This window comes from Anser cygnoides, chromosome 31, assembly GCF_040182565.1.
Source record: "Anser cygnoides isolate HZ-2024a breed goose chromosome 31, Taihu_goose_T2T_genome, whole genome shotgun sequence".
Classification (NCBI taxonomy): domain Eukaryota; kingdom Metazoa; phylum Chordata; class Aves; order Anseriformes; family Anatidae; genus Anser; species Anser cygnoides.
The window spans coordinates 2771951-2789790 of NC_089903.1; the positions used below are offsets into that span (position 1 = coordinate 2771951).

Here is a 17840-nt window from a genome sequence, read left to right on the forward strand (position 1 = left end):
GACGGAGCGGCGCCGCGCGGCGGAAGCGGAAGCGGGCGGGACCGGAAGCGGCCGCAGAGAGGCGCGGGCGGAGCGGCCCGCGGGGCCCCGGCACCATCGAGGAGCGGCGGCGGCGGCCGGACGGGGGCGGGGGCGGGGGCGGGGGGGGGGCGGCGGCGATGACGTCAGCGTCCACCAAGGTGAGGGGGGGTGGGGGAGGGGCGGGGGGTCGGTGGGGGGGGAGGGGGGGTCCCGGGACCCCTCCCCCACCCCTCCGGGGCTTCCCGCGGGGGGAGGGGGAGGGGCACTTCCGGTCCGTCCCAGTGATCCCAGTAACACCAGTGAACCCCCAGTAAGCCCTGGTGCCCCCCCCGGTATCCCCCAGTGCCCTCCCAGCACCTCCCAGTATCCCCAGTGCCCGCCCAGTTCCTCCCAGTATCCCCAGTGCCCGCCCAGTTCCTCCCAGTACCCCCCAGTATGCCCCCAGTATCTCCCAGTCCCCCCCCAGTCTCCCCCCAGTCCCTCCCCGTATTTCTCCAGTATCTCTCTAGTCCTTCCCAGTACCTCCCAGTATACCCAGTGCCCCCCCAGTCCCTCCCAGTACCTCCCAGTCCTCTCCCAGTTCGCCCCATCGCCCATCCCAGTATCCCCAGTCCCTCCCAGTATCCCTCCAGTACCCTCCAAGCATCCTTCAAATTCCCCCAGTAGCTCCCAGTATCTCCCAGTGTCCCCCAGTCCCTCCCAGTACCGCCCAGTATCCCCAGTGCCCCTTCCAGTTCCCCCCGTTGACCTCTCATTGCCTCCCCAGTACGCCCAGTATCTCCCAATACCCCCCCCAGTCTCCCCCAGTGCTCCCAGTACCTTCCACTTCCCGAAGTATCCCCCCAGTCCCCCCCATCTTCTCCCATTGCCCCCCCAGTGCTCCCAGTCCCCCCCATTACCCTCCCAGTTGTCCTCCCAGCCTCCCCCCCAGTCCCTCGAAGTGCTCCCAGTTGCTCCCCAGTCTCTTCTGGTCTTTCCCAGTTCCCTCCCAGTCCCCCCCTGTTAGAAGCGAGACCACGCAACTTTCTGGTCTGTCGAAGATAGTTTATTAATGAAGTAAGCAGGCACAAGCGAAACAGCGCTGGGCGGCTGGGGAGTCTCCGCTCCACCACGGCACGCAACTTTCCCTTTTCAGTGTCGCCGTTTATAGCAGCCAAGTTCGGCTTGTCAGCATCCAAGTTCCGTTTGTCAGCATCCAAGTTTCGGCTTGTCAGGGCTTGTTGAACCTTCTGAAGCTGCGCAGTTCGTTCTGTGTTCAAGGGTAGCAAAAGCACAAGCGGCAAACGGTATTCCGCAGAGCCTTTTTCACCAAGGACGTTTATCCGACACCCCCCCCCACTATCCACTCGCTTAGCCTTCCCCTTAACGAGGTCGTAAATTGCAAAACCTTATCTTCTCAGCAGATTCTCTGAATTCCTTTTACAGACAAGGAACAAACACCCGCTAATTTATCACACTCCCTCCTTTTTCTTTTTCTAACGTATCTTGTTCATTGATGAATTTCTGAAGCGCTTGTTTGCTCAGTGTTAAAGTTTCTGCGTCGTCCTCCTCCTGTTCAAGAGATTCATATTTCGCACGCACAAGCATAAGGTGAGCTGCCTCTAATCGGTTTTTTACAATCGCGATTATTCGGTTGAATATACACGGTCCAAAAGTTAGTGTAAATATGAGCAGCAACAAAGGTCCTGCTATAGCTGATAGCAGTGTAGTGAGCCAAGTAATTAAACCAGGATTCCTACCAACTCTGGTGGGCTTCATTGTCCCTTTTTCGTTTTTCTAGCCCTTCTCTCAATTTAGTCATTGTGTCCCTTACCACTCCAGGATGATCAGCATCTACACGACGCTCCTCTCGTAGGGCTGCACACAGTCCTCCTTGTAGAAAAATCAGATCTAATCCCCTACGATTTTGTAGTACTACTTCAGATAAGGATCGCACAGATTTCTCTAAAGCTGATATAGATTGCTCGATACGGGCCAAATCCTCATCTACAGCAATGCGTAACGAGGTAAATTCTTGGCTTTGTTTTACCAGAGAGGTAATTCCAGTTCCGGCTCCTGCAGCCCCCAGAATCAGCAGAGTGGCTGAAGTAAGAGCCGTAATAGGCTCTCTCTTCCTGAAGCGGTTTTTTGCCATAGCACGTTGAACGTACCTATACTCCTCAGAATGGTGAAGAATCCCAGGTATGATTACTACCTGTACACAGAAATCATGTGAAGAGTTGAGCAATTTTAAGGATAGACATGGTGTTGTCCCCAAAGACGAACATACCCATCTGGTGTTCTTCGCAGGAATTAACCAGTTATGTGACTGATGCCCATTTTCAGTAATGTTACATACATTTCTCTTCCCATTTGGGACTGTCCCCACACATCTACCTTTTCCCGGGACCTGAGTTAGTGTTATCCCAATCTCCTGTCGCCAGCTACATTTGTAGGGACTAGTTTCGTTCGAGTAAGTATTTTTCTTAATTAGAATAAATCCTCCTCTGTCGCTTCCGTGCTCATAATATCGTATTCCCCAAGTTTTTCCAAAAATCCATCCCTGATCCGTAGGGTTAGTTACGTTTATCCATAGAAACGTGCAGTTTCCCCTAACGAGGGGAACCCCACGTGTCCACCTTGTTACCCTGTGGTTTACACAGCCCTTAGGTCCAAATTGGACCGCTAAATATTTGTCACGGATGGTTCCTTTAATACAACTGGCGTGCGTCCATCCCTTTTCCGCGGTTCGAACGGCAGTTTGTGCAGTGAGCAGAACAACATAGGGACCTTCCCGTTGTGGTGGCAGTGAAACTTCCTCCCGTGTTTTGACCAAAACTTTACCACCTGGCTGTATGCTATGTAGTGCCAGGTCCAACGGCGGGCGCTGTGCGATTAAGCCCTTCCTCTGTAATTCCCTTCTCCGGTTCATTAGCTGTATTAGATAGGGCCTGATTTTATCATCTCGTCAACGAGGCTGATCAAGAGGTACCTCTCAATCGTAAGGCATGCCATATAGCATTTCAAAGGGTGAGATTCCCAGGGCGGCCCTGGGTTTAGTACGTATGTTTAACAAGGCTAACGGCAAGCATTTTATCCAAGGAGTCTTTGTTTCTAACATGAGCTTAGTAAGTTGTTTTTTAATTTCTCCATTCATTCGTTCTACCTTTCCCGAACTCTGAGGATGCCAGGGAGTGTGATATCCCCATTTAATTCCTAAAGCTTTCATGGTATCACGGGATACTTTTGACACAAAGTGTGGTCCCCGATCAGAATCAATTGTTTCTATTGCCCCGTATCTGGGAGTGATGCTTTCTAATAATATCTTTACCACGGTTTGAGCTGTGGCCCTTGCCGTAGGGAATGCTTCAACAAAGTTTGTGAGGTGGCCTACAATAACCAACAAGTATCTATATCGCCCCGTTTTTGGAAGTTCAGTAAAGTCCAATTGAATCTTTGCAAAAGGCCGATGTGCCAATTCTCGTCCTCCTCCCGGGACCCTTTTTCTCATGTGTTGAGCATTTACCCTCCGACAAGTTATGCGATCATTTACGATCCTCTTTGCTATATTATAAATCCCTATACACATATAATCTGTGGCAAATCGATCCACCAACGCCTGAGTGCCCCAGTGCGTCTGTTCGTGAAATCTCCGTAGCACCCTCACAGCTACTGATTTTGGTAACGCTGCCCGTCCGTCGGGCAGCACCCGTCTCCCTTTATCGTTTTTTTTTTTTTGAACCCCTATTTGTGTCATCTTGTCTTCTTCTGTAATAGTGAAACAGAGCAGGGGGAGGGGAACGGGTCCATCCGACCCCAGGGAGTAGCAGTTTTTATAAGGCGGGCTCTCTCCCTCAGAGCAATCGCATTCAATCCCATCCACTCCCCATTCACTCCAGCAATCATAGCATGGAAATTTCTTCGAATCCTCCCCCTTTGCACAGCTCGGGCAGTCAGCCCTTTTTGTCGCCTCTCACACACACAGGCGTGCTGCCCGTTTGGCCTCCCGGCCTGCCAAACTGTTTCCCCCAATCTGAGGGCTTGTTCCCTTCCGATGCCCCTTGGCGTGTACCACGGCGATGTTTTTTGGTTCCCTTACAGCTTGTAGCACTTGGGTAATTAGCTCCTCGTGAACCAGCCCTTTCCCTTGAGAATTAATTAGTCCCCTTTCCTCCCATATTTTTCCAAAGGTGTGGATTATTCCACATGCATATTTAGAATCCGCGTATATTGTTCCGCTTTTATCTTTCAGCAATTTCAGGGCTCTTAGCACTGCATATAGCTCGCAGGCCTGTGCTGACCAGCTCGGGCCCAGAGGGCCTGATTCTATTACCTCGAATGTCTTCCCATTAACCGATGCGTATCCCGATTTTCTTTTCCCTTCAGCTACCCTCGAGGACCCGTCTACATATATCTGCTCCCCTGAGGGTAACTCCACCTCTTCCAAATCAGGTCTCGATTTTACCTGCTCTTCTGTATTTCTAAGGCAGTTACGGTCAGGCTGCTCGCTCGGTTCCCCATAAAGGAATTGGGCGGGGTTCTGTACTGAGGTTGTTTCTAGTGTTAATCGGGGTGAAGATGTTAAAATTCCCTCATATTTTAGCAGCCTTGCATCTGCAATCCATTTTTCAGCTTTCTGTTGCAACACCCCACGTATATTGGGGGGGGATATAACTCTGATTTCTCCCCCGAATGCAATCTTTTGAGCTTCCTCCGCTAATAGGGCAGCTGCCACCGCTACCTGCAAGCAGCTGGGCCAACCCCTACTAACGGGGTCCAGTAATTTAGACAAATAGGCCACGGGTTTTTTACTGCCTGCCCGCTCTTGGGCAAGCACGCCGTAGGCAGTTCCCTCTGTACTATCTACGAACAAGAAGAATGGTTTCTTTGCTCTGGGAAGCTTAAAACTGGCGGGTGCACAAGCTCTTCCTTTAGTTTTTCTAATTGCTCCTCATCTTCTTTTGCCCATTTGAGCAATCCATCCTTATTCAGCTTGTTATATAAAAATTTAACCTTTCCACTGTAGTCTTCTATCCATTGTCTACACTATCCGGTCAACCCTAACAACTGCCATACCTGCCTTTTAGTCGCTGGGGCTTTTATCCCTAGAATTCCTTTAACCCCTTCAGGATCCAATCCTTTTGTCCCTTTATTTAACAAATGACCCAAATATTTCACTTTCTCTTCTGCAAACTGCAATTTTGACTTAGACGCTTTTAATCCCCGTGACCCCAAAAAATTCAGCAGGCTGATGCTACCATCGATCGTCCGGATGTAGGTGGCTCAACAGGGTGTGCGCGTTTGCCACCACAGGGAACCTGGCAACAGTTCTTTTATTAATTTCCCTTAAATCCTGTACTAGCCTGTATTTACCGTCTTTCTTTTTTACTGGTAAGATAGGAGTGCTAAAAGGAGACATACAAGGCTCCAACAGCCCTTGCTGCAATAATCTTTGGATCCCGGGTTTCAGCCCCCTCCTTCCTTCTTCTGAAAGAGGGTATTGTTTTATCCTAATCGGTATTTCTGGGTTTTTTACAGTTACTTTGAAAGGTCTTATATTCAATTTCCCTACTGTGAGAAACGCTCCGTAGCCAACAACTTGGGCTCAGGCGAGGAGCTCAGCGAAGCAGGAATTTATTCGCGATCGCAGTGGCGGGCGCCCCACGAGCAGGAGCGCGCCTCCTGGTCCCCAAACCCAGTTTACATCCTGTTTGGTGCCGGGACCCTCCCCAGTTTCCCCACTGAGTGGGCAATCCAGGCTCACAATCTGTCTGATGCTTCCCAGACAATGCCTGGCCTTCAGTTGCCGGCCTGTTTTTGGGATGGCAATGTTTTCTCCCCTTGTCTGCCTTGACTTAACACAGCGATTTCCACCTGATCGCTCTAAGGAGGCTGGGTGTCTGCATTTTAGGAGGTCACCTGCTGAGCTTTCTTATCGCGGTAAGCACATCCCAATACCCCATTCCTTCCTTCTGTACCATGTAACACTGCAAAAACAACATTTCCATTCCCACAATTCCCCCCTTTTCTCTTTTTATAATTTGTTGATTTTTGCAAAATTTTTTTCTCTAAGGTGTAATTTGGTAGATGTCTTCCTCTTCTTCACTTTCTTTGCTTTCCATTTCCTCTAATATCATTATCTTATCTGAGCAGGGTGGTGGATCCACGGTCATTTGTTTCGAAAGTGCAGTTTCAATTAACCGTTGGACAAGTCCCCTTACACAGGGGATAATGCAACAACCAACGGCTGTCAAAACTCCTGCTACGACAATCAAGGACGTAAATACGGACACTACCATCCCTTTCCATTTACCAAACCAAGATTCCAACCATCCTGTGATGGAAGGGTCTGCTCCTGAGTTTTCTGCCAATTCACTGGCAAGGGTGGTAAGCCCTTGCAATGCTCTAGTTCCTGTGCCATCCGGGGCAGCATTGTTAGGGATAAAAGTACAACAACGGCTGCCCAGCATCACGCACACACCACCTTTCTCCGCAAGCATCATACCTAATGCTATTCTGTTTTCCCAAGCCATTTTGCTGGTGGCATCTAGTTGTTCAGCGATTCCTCTTATCGCATCTCTTGTATAGTTTATGAATCTCTGCTGGTTATAATAGATATAATTAATCCAATCCACATTTTTATTAGTTGTTACCCACCAGAACAGTGACTCAAACCCTGCAGCAATTTGATTCCTGGCTTTACATCAGGAACTCCTCTAGGCACCCCAATAGAATCTACGTACGCTCTATCATCAAATGATACTCCTAAGCTTCTTTTACTTCTTCTGGGTATTTGTGATGTTTCTCTTTCAAATGCCAGGGTGAAGGGTACAGCTAATTGAACAAGTGCACAAGTGCCTCCCCAGTTAGATGGCAGGATGGACCGTAAGATCTTCCCTCCGCAGTACCACCAGAGATCTGCCCTGGGGATCTCAAGTCTGGAGCAGTTTCCCATCAAGTCCTCGGTAGCAAAAACAAAATTAATAATTGATTTTTCCCTATCATTATCTTTAAACCTTAGGTTTCCAAATAACTATCAATACAAAGAATAAGATGTACACTGCTACTATAACGAACCCCTCTTGGGAGCACTTCAATTTGCTATAGATCTGTCCTTACAAGTCACACTCATTAGTTACCTGCGAAAATAAAAGGTTAGTTTACAATTGCAAGCTTTTATCCCGTTCAGAGTCTGTCACAAAGTTTTTTTTCTTTTTGATTTTAACTTTCAGCAAGTCTTCTGTAGGAACAACTCCCCAGGTGCTAGGGTCAACGGATGCCTTCACTCGAGCATAGTGAGTCCAGCCTTTTTCTGCAGTTGTCACGGCTGTTTCAGTGGTTGGTAGTACTCGGAATGGTCCTTCCCATTCGGGCCGGAGTTTCGGTTCTCTCCAGGTGCGTATCAGGACCCGATCTCCTGCATGGAATGGATGTGCTGGGAATTCCAAAGGTGGAGTTTGAGCCAACAGTCCACGAACCCTGGGAGATGCTAAGGAAGAAGATAATCCAAGTATATAATTTTTGAGAGAAATATCTTTGGTTTCAAAAATAGGTATTTCACCATTTCTCCCCAGGTACGGTAGTCCGAACAACATCTCATATGGTGAAACTCCTACGTCTTTTCTAGAAGCAGTTCGAATTCTAAGGAGTGCTAAAGGTAAACATTTTGTCCAGGGAAGCTTAGTCTCTAAAACCAGTTTTGACAGATGCTTCTTTAATGTCTGATTCATTCGCTCCACTTTCCCTGACGAGGGAGGATGCCATGGAGTATGAAACTCCCATTTTATTCCCAAGGTTCTCATTAATCCTTTTAAAATAGATGAAGTAAAATGACTTCCTCGATCAGAGTCTGTATTTTCAATAACCCCATATCTAGGGATTATTTGTTCCAGGATTACCTTTATCACCACACTAGCTGTTGCTGATGCTGAAGGAAAAGCTTCTACCCATCCTGACAAATGGTCAATTAATACCAGCAAGTACTTAAATCTACCTGCTTTAGGTAATTCAGTAAAATCTACTTGGATGCTCTGGAAAGGTCGAAGCCCTGGCTCCCGTCCACCCAGAGGTTGTTTCCGTAGCGCCTTGTTATTCGCTCGTTGGCATGTTATGCAGCTATTACACACCTGTTTAGCTACAGTACACATGCCTACACATATATATTTTCTTAATACTGCCTCACACATTGCCTGGACTCCCCAGTGGCTTCCTTGATGTAGAACAGCTAAAATTTCCCTCATTATTTGTTTATTTCCCATTTCTCTCCCATCAGGAAGAATCCACCGTCCTTCAGACTCCTTCGCTCCTAATTCCCCAAAGATTTCTATCTCCTTTTCACCGAATATTTGCTTTTCAGGTGGGGGTTTTATTTCAGGTACAAGAAGCAGCTTTGCTTCCACTTCCAATTGCAAAGCTGATTCTTTAGCCTTTTCATCTGCAATTCTGTTTCCCCATTCAACTAGGGAGTTTCCTTTCTGATGTCCTTTCACATGCACCACAGCAATCTCTTCTGGTAGTAACAGATTTTCCAAAATCTGTCTAATTAATTCTTCAGGGACCAATTCCTTTCCCTTGCTGTTCACTAAGCCCCTTTCTTCCCAAATTTTTCCAAATGGATGTGCCACCCCATATGCATACCGTGAGTCAGTATATACAGTTCCCTGTTTCCCTTTTAATAGCTTTAATGCTTGACTTAATGCATATAATTCACAAGTCTGGGCTGACCAATTGCTAGGCACTTTTCCCATTTCTTCGACGTTCCCATCTGTTCCTTCAACGATGGCATAACCATTACATCTCCTTCCTTGCACCACCCTAGAAGATCCATCTATAAACAATATTTCCCCTTCCTCTAAGGGCAGCTCTTGTAAATCTAATCTTACCTTTGTCTGGTAATTTATTAGATCTAAGCAGTTATGTTCCATATTTATTGGATCTTCAATTCCCTTTGACAAGAAGGAGGCAGGATTCAAAACGGGTTCTGTAGTTAGAGTTAAATCCTCCTTTTCAATGAGTACAGCTTCATATTTTGGTATTCTGGAGTCTGTCAGCCACCGTCCTGCTCTCTGAGTGAGAATAGTCTTCACTTGGTGAGGGGTAACAACAATCAGTTGTCCTCCAAAGGTCAATTTCCTGCTCTCTTCTACTAATAAGGCGGTTGCTGCTACTGCCTGAACGCATTCTGGCCATCCCCGGGACACGGGGTCCAATAATTTAGACAAATACGCTACAGGTTTCTTCTTATCTCCCCGTTCTTGGGTTAACACACCCAAAGCAGCACCCTCGCTTACGGTTATAAAAAGATAAAATGATTTCTGTAAGGCAGGAAGAGCTAAGGCTGGTGCTGTAACAAGATCTTTTTTTTAATTTTTCCATTACTTCTTTTTCCTCTTTAGTCCAGTTCAGTATATTGGGTTCTTCCTCCAATAATTTGAGATATAATTTCTTTGTCTTCTGTGCATATGACTCTGTCCACAGTCTGCAATATCCGATTAAACCCCCAAATTTTCTCAACTCCTTCTTTGTTTTAGGGAGAGGAAGTTGCACGATTCCCTGAATCCTTTCAGGGTTTATCCTCCTTTTGCCCTCAGAGACTGGACGTCCCAAATACCTAACCTCTTTTTCTACATACTGTAATTTATCTTTAGATACCCTTAGCCCATGTTCTCCTAAAAAATTCAGGAGTTTGTTTGTGGCTTCTCTTACCTCTGATTTTTCTGCCCCAGATATCACTAAATCGTCTACGTACTGTAACAACGTCACCCCTTCGGGAATCTGAAACATTTCTAAAATCTTTTCCAATTCTTGCCCAAACAAACTGGGAGATTCAGTGAATCCCTGCGGCAAAACCGTCCATCTGTACTGCTGTTTGCGGCCCGTTTCTGGGTCTTCCCATTCAAATGCAAAAATATCCCGACTTTCATCTGGCTTTCGCACTGGTGAAATCGGAGCGTTACATGGTGACATACAAGGCTCCAAAAGACCGTCTTTAACTAGAGTTTGCGCTACAGGTTTCAGGCCCCTTTTTCCTTCCCAAGAGATAGGATACTGCCGTTGTCTAACTATCTCCCTCCCTTCTTGAACAGTTATCTTTAAGGGAGTTATATTAAGCCCTCCTCGATTTCCTTCCCTTACCCATACCATGGGATTTATTTCTTTCTCATCGTTTTCTGCTAATAATTTCATTGAGACTGTTATTCCTTTTTCGCAGGTCTTCAATTGTAATCCTAATTTGACTATTAAACCTCTCCCCAGTAAATCGGGCCCCGCCTCAGGTACATGTAACAATTGCCCAGTGACAATTTTAGTTCCCCAATATAATTCGGTAGTTTCAAAAAGTGGCGCTGCCACACCAAATCCTTCTACCCCTGTTACTCGTAGAGTATTATTAGTTAGATTGAGTCCTGATTTTTTATAAGCTAAAGAGGATCTGGCTGCTCCTGTATCTACTAAAAATACAACCTCTTTTTTATTAGGTCCCACTTGGAAATTGATCAAGGGCTCTCGGTGGGAGCAGTGTTCAAAGAACCCCTGCCCCCCCTATTCAGAGTTTATGATGGCAAACAATCTTTCTTCCCTTTTCCGTTCAGGACATTCTCGTTTAAAATGTCCTGCTTGCCCGCATCTATAGCATCCTTCCTGTACCTGCCGTGGCTGAGAAGGAGGTGGCCACTTTGATTTCACATTCCTGTTCCCTTTTTCTTCTTGATTCCATCCCAATCCTTGTCTTTCCTGAAACTTCGTTTCCCGTCGGTCCCCCATTCTCTGCCCCACCGCTTGATTCACCGTGGAGATCATCATTTTCGTCTTTTGCTCCTGCTTTTCACCTTCCCTCCTGACGTACGCTTCCTGCGCTTCCCTCAAAAGTTTTTCTAACGGCTCTTCGTTCCACCCCTCCAGTTTCTGAAGTTTCCTTTGTATGTCCGGCCACGCTTTCATCACACAATTAACCTTCAGAAGCCCCTGCACTGCAGGGTCGTCAGGATTCATTCCTGAATACTTTCTCACCCTGTCCCTGAGCCTTTCCAAGAAATCGCTTGGAGTTTCATCTTTACCCTGCTGAACCTCAAAGGCTTTAATAAAATTCTGAGGCTTAGGTACTGCTTCTCTAATTCCTCTAATTACCATTTCTCTCAAGTCTCTCATGTTAACCCTGTCCTGCACATTACTGTTGTTCCAGTTAGGGTCCACATTTGGAAATTTTTGCCCTGCTGGAATCACCCCATCTCCTGGAGGATGAGCCTTTTCCCATCCCCGCATTGCTGCTCTTCGAATCGTTCCTCGTTCTTCCCCGGAGAATAGCAGATTCAGAATTGCCATCATTTCTCCCCAGCAACATAGATTGGGTCCCAAAAACCGATCTAACTGTTCTGCTAATCCCAGGGGGTCCTCAGTCAGAGATTTCATTTCCTTTTTAAAATTTCGCACTTCTCCGCTAGAAAGGGGAGCATTCACGCACCCGACCTGCCCAGGTCCCAGCGGCACTTCACGGAGAGGATACGTAGCAGCTTCAGTAGTGTTGGTATTATTAGTACCAGGGAGCGGAAAATTCTCAAGGTCTTTTTTTACGTTGTTCCAATTCTTTTACCAGTTCGGGGTACCTCCTGTTCCCAGAGCTGATGTTATCTATAGTTCCTGTCTCTTCTTTCGGAGGAACTGCTACGGCAGCCGCTGCTGCTGCAGCAACTTGGGGGTTATAAGGAGGAGGTGAGTTATCCAGAAGGTCCCATTTATCACTCGTCTCTTCCTTTTTCTTTCCCTCTTTATTCTGATTTTTGCTCAAAACCAAATTTATTCCTTGTATCCAACAAGCTGCACGCTCCGATTCTTCTTCCGAAAACGGAAATTGGTTATTAACATAAAAATTTAAGGCCTGACATACCCAATCTTTGTCAGACCCGTGTTTTGGCCAAAATACTGCAGCTCCTTTAATTGGTTCTTTCGTCCAGACTGATACACAATATTTAACCATTTTCTTCCTATCTTTTTCCTTAGTTTTGGGGTTCTTCTTCCAATTTCTCAGCATCCTTCCTAAAGGACAGTCGGTAGGCACTCCCCCAGGGATATCTCCCTGTCCCCTGGAACTCATATTTCCCATTTTTCCTATTCTGGAAAATGGGGGTGTACTGCCAAGCACTTCCCCGTGCGAGGGCTACCGCACACCTATGAGTTTACCAGATTCCCTGGTGTACTTCCGAGCACTTCCCCGTGCAAGGCTTACCGCACACCAAATTTCCCTGGTGTACTTCCGAGCACTTCCCCGTGCAAGGCTTACCGCACACCACATTTCCCGAGACTCTTCCTTTCTCTCCCTTATCTCACGCTTCGTCCGTCTCTGCCTGCGCCCCTCGCGGAGCTGCGGCACCGCGGATCAGGACCCCACACTCGCTCCGTACAAAAGTACGTCTCAAGCACGCATCACACATCACACAGAGTCTCACCCGACCCCCGAGGCAATACTTCCTATTTCTTCCCTTGCTCTGTTCTCCCCTTGTCTGCCTTGACTTAACACAGCGATTTTAACTCCACCTCCTCGCGCTGCCGACCCGCTTTTAGTTTTATCAAGGGCTCATTTTTATTCCGGGTCCCCAGCAGATAGAGCCCCCGACACCCCTGTTCAGTTTTGAACATCTTCTCATCTTCCTTCTCCTGTCTGCACTCTCTTTTCATGCGACCCTTTTTGGTGCAATGGTAACAGGTCGCATTTCTCCGTCCCTGGCCACTCTTTGTCTCCTTTCTGAATTTCCCATGCGTGAGGCCAAACCTGCGATTCAACCCAAGTCCTGCCGACCTTCTGCCTTCTCTATTTTTTTTGTAATATCTATCCATGATTTCGCTACAAGCTGAGCTTTGAGTAATGCCTCCCCGACCGGGGTTCCAGGGCCCAGACCGCTATGTAACTGCAGGTTCTTCCGCGGTCTTTCTAACCATTCTGTTGGGGTTTCATCCTTTTTTTGTTGTTCATTGAAAGCTCTATTTGTGTTCTGTCCCCTGGGGACAGATTCTCATGTTCCCTGAATTGTTATATGTTATATTATATGTTATATTATATATATGTTATATATATATATGTTATATTGTTATAATCCTCCTCCTAGATCAGTCTTTTGATTCCTTGCCCTGCTTCTAGTTATTGGCCCTTGTATCTCATGATCCGGCTCTGATCCCTCTGGTTCGTCTGGTATTATTGGCTCGCTCCTTCTTATTCCGCCCCCCTTTTTCTTTCAGAGGGTATAAACGCGTCCTCAAATCTGAATCTATCCAGGGGTGCGCATACTCGCTTCCCTCCGAGTCAGAGGGCTCCTTGGAGTTTACATAAATATTTAGGGCTTGACACACCCGATCCTCAAAAGGACCAAACGGGGGCCAGGAAACACTGTCCCCTTTGTGGGCTCCTTGCCCCGCACTGCAGCACTGCAGTAAATCGCTTGAACTTCTCTTTCCCCGCCTAGAAGGGGATTCCAATTCCCTTCCATTCCAGCGGGGTTACCGGCTTTATTTGCTTGGGCCCCATTTTGGGGCTCGTCGGCGAAGGGCGCGAGTGAGGCTTTCCGTTCCCGGGGCCGCCGAAATCGGCGGGGCGCCTCCCCCGAAAGGGTCCTCAGTCATCCAAGTCACCCAGTGCCCCCCCGTTCCCCCCCCAGTTCCTCCCAGTGCCCCCCCCAGTTCCCCCCAGTTCCTCCCAATGCCTCCCAGTACCGCCCAGTGCCCCCCCCATTCCCCCCCCAGCCCCGCCAGTTCCCCCTAGTCCCCCCCATTCCCCCCCCCAGCCCCCTCCCAGTTCCCCCCAGTGCCCCCCAGTCCCCCCCCAGCCCCCCCCCAGTCCTCCCCCCAGTTCCCCCCAGCCCCCCCCAGTCCCCCCCCCAGTTCCCCCCAGTTCCTCCCAGTGCCTCCCCGCAGGTGGGGGAGATTTTCTCGGCCGCCGGCGCCGCCTTCTCCCGGCTGGGGGAGCTCACCATGCAGCTGCACCCCGTGGCCGACACCTGCCCCGCCGGGTAGGCGCTGTGGGGCGATGGGGGGCGCTATGGGGCAGGGGGAGCGCTGGGGGGCAGGTCATGGGGCAGGGGGAGCGCTGTGGGGCAGGCTGTGGGGCGCTGTGGGGCAGGATGGGGCCATGGGGCGCGAGGAGCTGTGACGTGGGGCAGCGCCGAGGTCCCGTGGGGCAGCGGGGGGCAGCTACAGGGCGACAGGGCCCGACGCTGAGCATCCGTGGGGCGCCGTGGGGCCGTGTGGGGCAGCCGTGGGGCAGCTCTGGGGTGATGTGGGGTGGCTGTGGGGCAATATGGGGCAATATGGCCCAATACGGAGCATCCATGGGGCGATATGGGGTGGTGGGGGTCAGCTGTGGGGCAGCTGCGGGTCAGCCGTGGGGCGCTGTGGGGCAGCTATGGGGCAGCCCTGGGGTGATGTGGGGCGCTGTGGGGCAGCCGTGGGTCACCGTGGGCCCCCCCCCGCCCCCCCAGGGCCCGGTGGACGGCGGCCGAGCTGGAGCTGCTGCGCGCGGCCGTGCGCCGCTTCGGGGAGGACCTGAACCGCATCAGCGCCCTCATCAAGGAGCGCACCCTGTAAGGGGGGGGGGCACGGCGGGGGGGGGGCACGGGGGGCTCCCCCCCCCTCCCCGGACCCCCCCCCAAAAACCTTCCCCCCCCCCCCTTTTTTCCTTCCCCCCCCCCCCAGGGCGCAGCTGAAGGCGGCCGCCAAGCGCAAGGCCTACGAGGACGGCGGGGGAGGGGGGGCCCCCCCCCATGCCCCCCCCCCCGCCCCCCCCCCGGGCGCCGACTCCCCCAAAAAGGGGCTGAGGAAAAGCGGGGGGGGGGCGCTGACCCCCCCGACCCCTCCCCTCCCCCCGCCGCCGCCCCTCCCCCCCGCCGCGGGAACCCCCGGGGACCCCCCCGGGCCCCCCCTGAAGAAGCAGAAGGTGGCGGGTAAGGGGGGGGGGGGGAGAATTTGGGGGGGGGGCCCTGATCCTATTGGGGGGGTCCTGACCCTATTGGGGGGGGGAGGAGTAATTTGGGGGGGGGTCTGGCCCTATGGGGGGGGGTCTGGCCCTATTGGGGGGGGGGAAGCAAATTGGGGGGGGGGGGGGCTCACCCTATTTCAGGAGGTCCTGATCCTATTTGGGGGGTCCAGCCCTATTGGGGGGGATAATTGGGGGGGGGCTCTGGCCCTATTTGGGGGGGGGAGCTAATTGGGGGGGGTCACCCTATTTGGGGGCTCTGACCCCATTGGGGGGCAAAATGGGGGGTCCTGACCCTGTTTGGGGGGCTCTGGCCCTATTTGGGGGGTCCTGACCTTATTGGGGGGTGGGGGGCAAATTGGGGGGGTCCTGACCCTATTTGGGGGGGTCTCACCCTATTGGGGGGGCTGACCCTATTGGGGGGGGCAAATTGGGGGGTCCTGACTCTATTTTCGGGGGGTCCGGCCCTACTGGGGGGGCCTGACCCTATTGGGGGGGGGGGAGCAAAGGGGAGGGGCTCTGGCCCTATTGGGGGGGGGTCTGGCCCTATTGGGGGGGGCAAATTGGGGGGTCCTGACTCTTATTTGGGGGTGCCTGGCCCTATTCGGGGGGGGGGGAGCAAATTGGGGGGGTCTGGTCCTGTCTGGGGGTTCCTTACCCTGTTGGGAGGGTCTGACCTCATTTGGGGGGGTCCTGGCCCTATTTGGGGGGCTCCGGCCCTATGGGGGTCTCCCCCTGTTGGGGGTCCTCACATGTGCCCCCCCCCCCCTTGCAGAGCCCCCCCGGAGGCGGAGGCCGGCGGGGACCTGGTGGACGTGGAGGGCTTGGGGGAGGCCCCCCCGCCGGGGGGCTCGGCCTGGAGCAGGGTACGGGGGGGGCATGGGGGGGGTTATGGGGTGGGGGGGGGTATGGGGGTTGGGGGGTTATGGGGTGGGGGGGGATTTGGGGTTGTGGGGGGGGGTTATGGGGTGTTGGGGGGGGTCATGGGGTTTGGGGGGGATTTGGGGGGGGGTTATGGGGTTGGGGGGGCTATGGGATTGGGGGGGTTATGGGGGTTGGGGGGGTTGGGGGGGTTATGGGGTTGGGGGGTCATGGGGGTTTGGGGGGTTATGGGGTTTTGGGGGGCTTTTGGGGTTTGGGGGGTTATGGGGTGGGGGGGTTATGGGGTGTTTGGGGGGTCATGGGGTTTGGGGGGGATTGGGGGGTTATAGGGTTGGGGGGGGTTTGGGGGGGTTATGGGGTGTGTGGGGGGGTTGGGGGTTGGGGGGGGTTATGGGGGGTTATGGGGTTTGGGGGTGTTGTGGGGTTTTGGGGGGTTATAGGGTTAGGGGAGTTTTGGGGGGTTATGGGATTGGGGGGTTTTGGGTTGGAGGGACTTTGGGGTTTGGGGGGGTTATGGGGGGGTTATGGGGTTTGGGGGCGATTTGGGGTTTTGGGGGGGTTATGGCGTTATGGGGGGGCTATGGGGTTGGGGGGTCATGGGGGTTTGGGGGGGTTTGGGGTTTTGGGGGGGGGTTATGGGGTTGGGGGTGGGTTATGGGGTTATGGGGTTTAGGGGGGCTTATGGGGAAGTTATGGGGTTTATGGGGGGCTATGGGGTTTAGGGGATGTTTGGGGGTTTATGCGGGGGTTATGGGGTGGCTGGGGGGGGAAGTGGGGGTTTTGGGGGGCTTGGGGGGTTTATGGGGTTTGGGGGGGTTATGGGGGGGCTGGGGGGCTCTCGGGGTCCCCCACCCCCCCTTTGCTCCCCACAGCCTGACCCCCCGGAGCAGCACCGCCCCCCCCGCCGGACACCGCCCCCCGGACCCCCCCAAAACCTTTTGGGGTCCCCGGACCACCCCCCCCCCCCCCCGAAAAAATCCGCGGGTCAATAAAGGGCTGAGCCCCCCGGCGTCCCCATATCTTTTTCGGGGGGGGGTCCCCAAAACCGGGTGCCCCCAGTGTCCCCAGTAACCCCCTTTAACTGGTGCCCCCCCCCCCCCAGTTTGTGGGGTCCCTTTGATGGGGTCGCCCCTGGTTTATTGCCCCCCCCCCTTTTATAGGGTGCCCCCCCCCTTTTAGGGTCCCCCCCTTTATGGGGTCCCCCTCCACTTTATAGCCCCCCCCGTTTATAGGGTGCCCCCCTTTATAGGCCCCCCCCATTTTATGGGGTGCCCCCCCAATTTTTAGGGTCCCCCTCCAATTTATGGGGACGCCCCTCCCACCTTGAGGCCCCCCTTTTATGAGCCCCCCACTTTATGAGCCTCCTCCTATTTTGGGGCCCCCCTATTTTATGGGGTCCCCCCACTTTGCAGGGACCCCCCCTTTATGCCCCCCCATAGAGACCCCCTCCCCCCACTTCATGGAGCCCCCCCCCATTTTATAGGGACCCCCCACACTTTATGGGACCCCCCTCTATTTTATAGGGCCCCCCTCCTTTATGGGGCGCCCCCCCCGTATAGGTACCCCCCATTTATGGACCACCCCCCCCCCCCACTTTATGCCCCCCCCATTTAATAGGGACCCCCCCACGCTCTATGGGACCCCCCCATTTTATAGGGACCCCCCATCCCTTTATGGGCCCCCCCCCACTTTATGGGCCCCCCCATCCCTTTATAGCCCCCCCTTATAGGGACCCCTCCCCCCTTTATAGGACCCCCCCGATTTTATAGGCCCCCCTTTTTGCCCTCCCCCCCCCCCCTTTAGGGACCCCCCAGACGCCGCGGCCGGGTTTGAGCCTTTATTGGGGGCAACACCGGGGGGGGGGGAACACGGACACGGGTGCTGGGGCACCTTTGGGTGCTGGGTTTTGGGTGCTGGGGGTGTGGGTGGGGGCACCCTTGGGTTCTGTTGGGGGTTCCGGGGCCACCTTTGGGTGTGGGGTTTTGGGGCCACCTTTGGGTGC

General features: G+C 52.3%; 1 protein-coding gene and 1 long non-coding RNA gene across 2 annotated transcripts; both read left to right on the plus strand.

Moving 5' to 3' along the window:
* The first annotated feature begins 2 nt into the window (after nucleotides 1–2).
* Nucleotides 3–17607, plus strand: C31H17orf49 (chromosome 31 C17orf49 homolog). The gene is made up of 6 exons (XM_066985143.1): nucleotides 3–179; nucleotides 13900–13994; nucleotides 14463–14564; nucleotides 14677–14924; nucleotides 15732–15852; nucleotides 17589–17607. The coding sequence occupies exons 1-6, from the start codon at nucleotides 159–161 to the stop codon at nucleotides 17605–17607; spliced, it is 606 nt and encodes a 201-aa protein (XP_066841244.1). The 5' UTR covers nucleotides 3–158.
* On the plus strand, nucleotides 212–11583 carry LOC136787851 (uncharacterized). The gene is made up of 4 exons (XR_010826946.1): nucleotides 212–1611; nucleotides 2054–2202; nucleotides 7575–7657; nucleotides 8273–11583. It is a non-coding gene; the product is annotated as an uncharacterized lncRNA (long non-coding RNA).
* Nucleotides 17608–17840: the final 233 nt, after the last annotated feature.